Source organism: Mastomys coucha, unplaced genomic scaffold (genome assembly GCF_008632895.1).
Source record: "Mastomys coucha isolate ucsf_1 unplaced genomic scaffold, UCSF_Mcou_1 pScaffold19, whole genome shotgun sequence".
NCBI lineage: Eukaryota > Metazoa > Chordata > Mammalia > Rodentia > Muridae > Mastomys > Mastomys coucha.
Window position 1 is genome coordinate 5,457,093 of NW_022196901.1, and position 9,479 is coordinate 5,466,571.

The following is a 9,479-nucleotide window of genomic DNA, read 5'->3' on the forward strand; positions in this document are numbered from 1 at the left end:
CTCCATGGCACCCTTGGACAACAGTGGAAAGAAGGAAGGGGCTCCTGTCTGTAATCCTCTGCTTCATGAAAGACATGGTCAACTCAAAGATTGTCTTCACAGAGGACAGTGCCATGTGCTCACAGCAGAAATCGCTGAGGAGTTTGAAATTTCACGGTGAATAGTCTTACACATCCCGTGTCTTTGTGCTGAGGCCACATGGACCACAGAACACTGTTAATGACAAATCTACTGGAAACAACTTGTCAAGCAGAGTATATGTATATATAATATAATACAATATAATATAATATGATATAATATAATATAATATATATTTGTATATGTATATTCTAGACATTAATTTACATCAGACTCAGTGATGCGATATAAAACTGGAAAAACTATGTTTGCAAATCTGATATTATTTGTAACACAATCTCTTTCTCCTTTAGTGATGTCTCCAAAATTAATGATGGAATTGGTGACAAAATTGGAATGTTTTTTCAGTCCATAACAACATTTTTAGCTGGCTTTATAATAGGATTTATAAGTGGCTGGAAGCTAACCCTTGTAATTCTGGCTGTCAGCCCTGTAATTGGACTGTCATCTGCTTTGTGGGCAAAGGTAGGTGCACACCTTCTAGAGCCCTCCCCAGGCTCTGTGGAGGGCCTTTTAACCACACCAACTGTGAGTTTGCCACTTGTTTTGAGACTTCTGTTCACCAATCAGCAGGATAAGATGACCCTGCCCCAGTGAGCTGTGACTCCTAGAAAGGATAAGAAGGAATGGGACCTCCTATCTCATTCCCCACCTTTAGAGTAAATACACGCTCACCTGGAAAGATCTGTGCTCAGTAGAGGACAGCAGCACCATGTCACTGTGAGGTGTCAGCAATACAAGTGGCTTTCCCTCATCTATACCACTCTCCAATGATTTCTGCAAGACTTACTGTCACTCTCCAGGGAGCAATCTCAGGTTGTCAGGCTTGAATTGCATGTTTACACAATGAACCATCTTGCCCAGCCTTTGCCGGCCTAAAAGCTTCTTTTTCTTTTTCTTTTTCTTTTTTTTTTAGAAATGCTTGAAGTTTTTTTTTTTTAACTTTTACTGCATTATGATGAAAAAAGTTACATGATTTCAATTTGTCTGAATTTGTTAACATTTAAAAACATATTTTAAGTAAATAGAATTAAAGCACATTCTTGTTCCCTTTTGTACCCCAACTCCTCCCAGAGACCCCCTCTTCAATACCTACAATATCTTTTTTTGTCATATTCCTTAAAATTTATAAAATATTATAACAATAAAAATAAGTATTATAAAAGTTGTTTGATAGAAAACAACAATCAATTTAACAGTGTTATGTAGATGCTTGTCTACAGCAATACTGAAAATACATACGTTTTTCTCAGTATAACTTTTAAATAACTCCAAACATATTAACTGTATATTTCAAAATAATACATTGCTACTAGTATTTTCTTAAATGAACATAAATATATAAAGTCTTTTTGTTTGTTTATTTGTTTCGTATTTAGTAGAGTTTAAAATCTTGGCTCTTAGTGTGGTACAAGCCCAAAATAAGAACAATTTTTAGACATTGGATTTCATTGTAGTAAGGCTGTACTTCAGTGACCCTCAAATCACCGAAGGATTTTACCTCCATCATAGCTAAGCTGAGAGTTGACAGTTCTGCTGTGCCAAGGAATGAATTGTAGGCACGATTTTTGGATACAGACTTCCTGCTATGGTCAAAACTATTGACTTGAGCGAGTTATTTTATTCTCCATTATGCCTTTTCCCTCCCAAGAGATTCAAAGATCTTGTTCTGTATGATTAATGTACGGGCAACATTTTTATATCTTTGCTTTTTTTACTTTGCAAAAGATAGAGCTGCTAGGCATTCTTAAATGATATGAGATTGCTCTTTGACAGGTAATGACTTCATTTACTAATAAGGAACTCCAGGCCTATGCAAAAGCTGGAGCCGTTGCTGAAGAAGTCTTAGCAGCCATCAGAACTGTGATTGCGTTTGGAGGACAAAAGAAGGAATTGGAAAGGTTTGGGCTTCGTCTGCCACAAGTGTAAAATTCTGTGTCATGGCTGGTGTTCTGAAAAGTTGAAATTCTAAGTATGCTTTCCTATTGCATGCTTTCAGAAGAAGGGAGTATATATGTTCTGTTTGCTTTTTGCATTGAGATGTTTGAAAGCCTATGTTTTCATTCCTAAGAGCATGGGGTGATACACAAACTACAAATATGGAAGTGTCTATACAGACAACCATTAGTTTAAGAAGGAAAAGACTTTAAAGAGAGTCATGGGAGTATTTTTTTCCCTCCAAGGGCATCTTTGCTCATAAGCATACATGCCACTCAATACACATGATTTTTAAAATTATGCTTTGATAAGAGAAACATACTGAGGAGCAGGAGGAAGGCACATTGAATATGGTGTAGGATGTCTCTTAGAGGAGATTTTAACAAGCCTGAGGCCTGAGAGATGAGAATAAGTTTCCCATAGCTAGGGCAGGGATGGGGTCTGGGATCAAAGATGACAAAAATCTCCCAAGGTGGCCAGAGCTCCCACTTTTCCCTCAAAACACCAGGTATGTGTGGAAAGAAACTGGCTCATTTGGAATGCAAATTTAACCACAATTGTGAATGCATTTAATTCAATAGTCAGAACAGTTTCGATTAATAGGTTCTTTTTTTCTCATGTTTTTCAAATGTGTTTTCTTCTGTATACAAATTTTTTTTCTTTTGTGGAGTCCTGTCTGGTGATTGTTGGCTCTATTTCCTGAGTGACCAGAGTGTTGCAGGAAATATTTAAAAAAAAAAAAAAAGAAAGAAAGAAAGAAAAAAGAAAGAAAAGAAGAGAAAATAAAAGAAAAAGAAAAACAGCAGGGGCAGATCTGTTCTCCACCTCTAGCTAGCTCCCCACTACCACCACCCCTCAGTGAGCCATAGTTGTGTTCCCAGCTCTGGTTCGCTTGTCTCTGGAGCCACTAGACCTCTCTCTGCCATAACCCCCTGGAGTCGGCAGCCGCACATTTCTGTAACCCAGTAAATCAAAACTCTAGAAGCTCATAATGAACAAGTCAGATTTATATATCAATAAATTGTCAATTCACAAGCTACCATTACAGTAATCTCAGAGCCAACTGATAATGATAAAAGCTGCCCACCTAGACTAGACAAAGTATCCCAATTATTCTAACCTTTATGATATCATAACTACCTGTGGTATTTAAAGCCACACTGGTTCAGGTCCTTCTTCCTGTCTGTCCACCTCCATCTTGGCTTTTCTTTTTTCTCTGTCCTCTGATGCTCTCTGTCTCTGCAGCTCTTAGCTCCACCTCCCTTTCCCCTGTCCAATCATAGGCCTCCTGCTGCACTAATATTTTAATGTGATTGGATAGGGGAAACCCTGTCCCACCAGAGTCCTATTCTGAAAGTCCTTACTTATGTCTAAATGTTCAACTATCTGCCCTCCTTTTTCTCTAGCAGATGCAGACTGGTGGGTCTTATGTTTAGACTGCTTTGTCATGGAAAATTTTTGTTTCTCTTTTAGTTATGGCTGATAGTTTTTCTGGATATAATAGTCTTGGTTATTAGCTGTGTTCTTTCAATCATATCACTGCAACCCCTTCTGGTTTTAACAGCTTCTATTGAAAAATCAGCTGTTATTTTGATTGCCCTGTCTTTCTATGGAATTTGGCCCTTTTCTCCTGAAGCTTCTAGTTCTTTCTCTCCTTCCTTCTCTCCCTCCCTCTCTCCCCCTCTCCCTCCCACCTTCCCTTCCCTTCTTGTGATTTTAGTGTTTTAATTATAAGATTACACAGGGAAATTATTTTCTGCTCCTGTCTCTTATGTGTTCTGTATGTGTCTTGTACCCAGACAGACATTTATTCTCCTAGATGTGGCAACTTTTATCCTCTGGTTTTTGTTGGAAATATTTTCTGAGCCTTTGGCATGGAGTCCTTGTTTTGCGATGTGGTCATCATTCATAGATTTGACCTTTCGTGGTATTTCAAAGTTCTTGCATGTTCTGTTTATCCATTTTTAAAAAAAATTATCATTGCTCTTGACTGAATGATGCAATTCTTTTACCTTGAGTCAAGTCTTGTTAGACTGTCCTCCACGTTGTCCAGTCTCTTAGGAAGTAAGGGTTTCCACACAGCTTGTGATTGACTTATTGAGTGCTGTGTTTTGGGCATCATTTTGGTTTGATTTTTCTTCGATACTTCTGTCCGTACTGAAGTACTTTCATATCTTGAATTGACTTCCATATTTCATTCAGATGCTTGTACGCTCTTTGAGTGCATTCATGATCTTCTTGAATTCTGTGAATGTGATTATGGTCATGTTTTAATTCTTTGTTTGGAGTTTCAGCTAAGTCACTGTCAGTGCCATACCTTTTGGGAGAATACTTGTTTCTTGGGTTTTCATCTAAATTTTTGTTTTTGAGTTGAGATTGTCCATCGGGAGTTAGTGGTTAGCAGAATTTTTTTTTTCTGCGTCATCTCTTTAATGAGGGTAACCCAGCATTCTTAGTTGAAGTGTTGTGGCTCCTGTTACTCTTTAAGGGCACCCTTTCTATCCATTTATTGAGGTAGGAAAGAGAACTAGTAGGCTTGGTAGCTTAGTCAAATCGAGCCTGTGTGTCCCTCATATGCTGGCAGAGTGCAGTTCCATAGTTCAGCTCTTCCATGTAAAGTTTTTCTTCATTAATCATTTATTTATTCACTTTACACCTTGCTGCTTCCTTGTTCCTTGCTCACACACTCTCTCCCCATTCCCCCATCCCCTTCTTCTCTGAGAGAGTAGAGCGCTTCCTCTCCTCCAAATATCCTCTCACCCCAGCATATCAAGTCTCTGCAGGGCTAGGCATCCTCTCCCACTGAAACCAGACAAGGCAGCCCAGGTAGGGAGAACAGATTCCATAGACAGACAACAGCTTTAGGGAGCGCCCCACTCTAGTTGTTGGGGAACCCACATTAAGACTGTGCTTGGGAGAGGAGTGCTAGGTCCAGCGTGTGTATGCTCTTTGATTGATGGCTCAGTCTCTAAGATCCCTCAAGGGTACAGGTTAGTTGACTCTGTTGGTCTTCCTGTAGAGTTGCTCTCCCCTTTGGGGCCTTCAACACCTCCCCCCAACTCTGCCATAAGACTCCCTGAACTCTTTCCATTGTTTGGCTATGGGTCTCTGCGTCTGTTTCAGTCACCTCATAGGCAGGAACTCTCAAAGGAGAGCCAGGCTTCTGTCTGCAAGCATAACAGAGTATTATTAAGTGGTGCTTGCCCATGGGATGGGTCTCAAGTTGAGCCTGTTGTTATTTGACTGTTCCCTCAGTGTCTGTTCCATCTTTGTCTAGCTACAGGATATGGCTTCTCTAGGTTCCATATCCCCACTGCTATGAGTCTCAGCTAAAGTCACCCCCCCCCGCAGACTTCTGGGAACCTCCCCCATCCCAGGTCTCTGGCATGTCCTAGAGGTGTTCTCCATCCTCCAACCCTACCAGGTGTAGACTTCCATTCATTCTCCTGGCCCTCTGACCCCCCCTCTCTCTCCCTCCATATCTGATCTTGAACTACCTCCCAACTCCCCCCCAATTCCCTCTTCCACCCAGTACCATCCCTGTATCTGCCTGTTATGACTATTTTATTTCCCCTTCTAAGTGAGATTCAAGTAGCCTTGCTTGGGGCTCCCTTCTTGTTTAGCTTCTTTGAGTCTGTGGAATATATTGTGGGTATCCTGTACTTTACAACTAATACACTTATAAGTGAGTATATACCATGCATTTCCTTTTTGGGTTTGAGCTACATCACTTGGGGTGATATTTTCTAGTTCCATCAATTTGCCTGCAAAATTCATGATATCCTTGTTTTTAATAGTTGAATAGTATTCCATTGTGTAAATGAACCACATTTTCTGTATCTATTCTTCAGTTGAGGGACATCTGAGTTGTTTCCAGGTTTTGGCTATTACGAATAAAACTGCTATGAACATAGTGGAGCACTTGTCCCTGTGGTATAGTGGAGGATCTTTTGGGTATGTGCCCAGGAGTGGTATAGCTGGATCTTCAGGTAGAACTATTTGCAATTTTTTGAGAAACCACCAGATATTTCTAGGATTCAAGTACTTATTCTTGCCAGTAATAAAAAAGTGTTCCCTTGCTCCACATCCTGACCAGCATGTGCTGTCACTTGACTTTTTTTTTTTATCTTAGTCATTCTGATGGGTATAAGATAGAATTATAGGTTTATTTTGATTTATATATCTATGATGACTATGGACATTGAACCTTTCTTTAAGTGTTTCTTAGCCATTCAAGATTCCTCTGTTGAGAATTATTATTCTTTTAGTTCTATATCCCATTTTTATTTTTTTATTGGTTAGTTTATTTATTTAGATTTAAAATGTTATACCCCTTCCTAGTTCCCCCCCCAACCCTCTATCCCCTCCCCCTGCCCCTATGGGGGTACTCCCCCACTTGCCCACTCACTCCTGCCTCAGTACCCTAGCATTCCCCTATCCTGGGTCATTGAACCTCCACTGGCCCTAGATGCTCCCCTCCCAGTGATGCCAGATAAGGCCATCATCTGCTACATATGCAGCTGGAGCCATGGGCCTCCTCCATGTGTACTCTTTGGTTGGTGGTTTAGTCCCTGGGAGCTTTGGGGTATCTGGTTGGTTAATATTGTTGTTCTTCCTATGGGGTTGCAAACCTTTCAGCTCCTTCAGTTCTTGCCCTAACTTCTCCACTGGGGTCCCCACACTCAGTCCAATGTTTGGCTTTGTGTATCCACATCTGTATTGGTCAGGCTCTTGCAGAGCCTCTCAGGAAAAGCTATACCAGGCTCCTGTCAGCAAGATCTTCTTGGCATCAGCAATAATGTCTGGGTTTGGTGTCTACAGATGGGATGGATCCCTAGGTGAGGCAGTCTCTGGATGGCCTTTCCTTCAGTCTCTGCTCCACTGTTTGTCCCTGAATTTCCTATTGACAGGAGAAATCTGAATTAGTATTTTTGAGATGGGTGGGTAACCCCAATTCTTCAACCAGGGGCCATACATACCTATTTACTGGGTATGATCTCCACAGGTTTTAGCTAATGTCATTCCTGTTGGGTCCTGGGAACTTCTTGAGTCTCTGTCATCTGAGACTTTCTAGTAGCTCCTCCCAGGTCCCCCTCCCCAACTGTTATGCACATCCTTTAAAAATCCTGACCCTCTGTACTTCTCCCCCATCTCCTTCTGATTCTGAACTGGCCCACCATTATCTTCTCCCTCCTCTCTCCCTTCCAGATTTCTCTCTCCTTCTACTTCCTGAGATTGTTTTCTTCACACTTCTGGGTAGGACTGTAGCATCCACACTTTGGTGTTGGTCTTTCTTCTTAGGATTCATATGGTTTGTGAGTTGTATCATAGGTATTTTGAGCTTCTTTTTTGGCTAATATCCACTTATGAGTGAGTACATACCATGTGTGTTCTTTTGTGACTGGGTTAACTCACTCAGGATAATATATTCAAGTTACATCCATTTGCCTTCAAATTTCATAAAGTCATTGTTTTTAATAGCTGAGTAATACTCCATTGTGTAGATGTACCACATTTTCTGTATCCATTCCTCTGTTGAAGGACATTTGGGTTCTTTCCAGCTCCGGGCTATCATAAACAATGCTGCTATGAACATAGTGGAGCATGTGTCCTTGTTACATGTTGGAGCATCTTCTGGGTATATGCCCAGGAGTGGTATACCTGGGTCCTTAGGTAGTACTATGTCTAATTTCCGGAGGAACTGCCAAACTGATTTCCAGAGTGGTTGTACCAGCTTGCAATCTCACCAGCAATGAAGGAGTGTTGCTCTTTCTCTACAACCTCACCTGAGGTTGCCTGAGTTTTTGATCTTAGCCATTCTGACTGATGTAAGGTAGAATCTCAGAGTCATTTTGGTTTGGATTTCCTTGATGACTAATGATGTTGAACATTTCTTTAAGTGCTTCTCAGACATTCAAAATTCCTCAGTTGAGAATTCTCTATTTAGTTCTGTTTCCTGTTTTTATTTTTTTGTTTTTATCTTCCTTTTTTTTATTTTACAAATATGAGAGTATTTTGTAACATTTAAAAACATATTTTAATTAAATAAAATTGAATCACATTCTTGTTCCCCTTTTGTACTACTGCTCCTTCCATAGACCCCCCATTCAATACCTACAACATCTTTTTTGTTGTATTCCTTAAAATTTGTAAAATATTATAACAGTAAAAATAAGCATTATAAAAGTTGTTTGATATAAAACAACAATCAATTTAACAGTCTTATGTAGATGCTCATCTACAGCAATAGTAAAAATACATTTTTCTCAATATAAATTTTAAATAACTCCAAACATATTATCTGTATACTTAAAAATAATACATCACTACTAGTATTTTCTTAAATGAACATGAATATATAAAGTCTTTTTGTTTGTTTTGTATTTAGTAGAGTTTAAAATCTTGGCTCTTACTGTGGTACAAGACCAAAATAAGAACAATTTTTAGACATTGGGTTTCATTGTAATAAGGCTGTATTTCAATGACCCTCACATAACCAAAGGATTTTACCTCCATCGTAGCTAAGCTGAGAATTGATGTTCTGCTGAACCAAGAAATGAATTGTAGGCTCGTTTTTTGGATACAGACTTCCTGCTATGGTCAAAGCTATTTGACTTGAGTGAGTTTCTTCATTCTCAGCCCACAGAGAACAGGTTACATTCATTTAAGAAATGGTGTGGGTATTAAGATGGTCTATCCATAAAGTCATTCACCAACTGTTTCAGTGAACAACGGTTCTGCTTGGAGGGTGGCACAGACATTAGGTGAGGGTAAGAATGTGGTTCATTAGCTGTGATAATTTGGAAAAGTATTCACCTCAGAGAAAGAGTAACTTATAAAGTCCTCTTCTTCAAACTTGATAGAAGAGCTACAAATGTCAAGCAAAGCATTCAGTCTCACTTTGTTGTTCTCTTAAAAGCCACCTCCCTAGTTAATTGTCTATGTTACTTTTGAGTATATAAATACTTTTGAAATATATAAGCTGTTCTTAAAACCATAGTATAGTGTAAAGGTATGAAATAAACAATACTACTAATAGAGAGGCTGAGATAGGAGAAGCAAGATTTCAAGACCCTTATGTTGTACACAGCAAGACACTGTCACAAACAAACAAGCTGACAGTGTGTATAGATTATACAATGTTGGGCCTATTTCTCCAATTACCAAATTAGAGAGATCATTGGATGACAATCAACAAATTTCCAATTCCTCATATTATTGGATTTCATTCGATTAGAATATGTTGGTAATGCTAATTTTCAAATTAATATATTAAGAAAAAGTAATTGTCACTTCGTGTTGTTTTTATTGTAAGAGGTGGAGTTAGGTTTATGTGGATTTGTTGAAAGATTACCTTCTTGCTTCTTCTACGGTGTAGTTTTGCTCCTTATGTTGATATT

At 39.2% G+C, this 9,479-nt stretch overlaps 1 protein-coding gene across 1 annotated transcript in view; it reads left to right on the top strand.

Annotated features, from left to right (window-relative positions):
- Positions 1 to 9,479, top strand: part of LOC116097617 (ATP-dependent translocase ABCB1) — a 78,706-nt gene that overhangs the window by 12,005 nt on the left and 57,222 nt on the right. Inside the window, exons 7-9 of the mRNA XM_031380287.1 lie at positions 165 to 244; positions 435 to 606; positions 1,918 to 2,042. Of these exons, the coding sequence (XP_031236147.1) occupies positions 165 to 244; positions 435 to 606; positions 1,918 to 2,042 (377 nt within the window). The remainder of the gene's footprint in view (positions 1 to 164; positions 245 to 434; positions 607 to 1,917; positions 2,043 to 9,479) is intronic.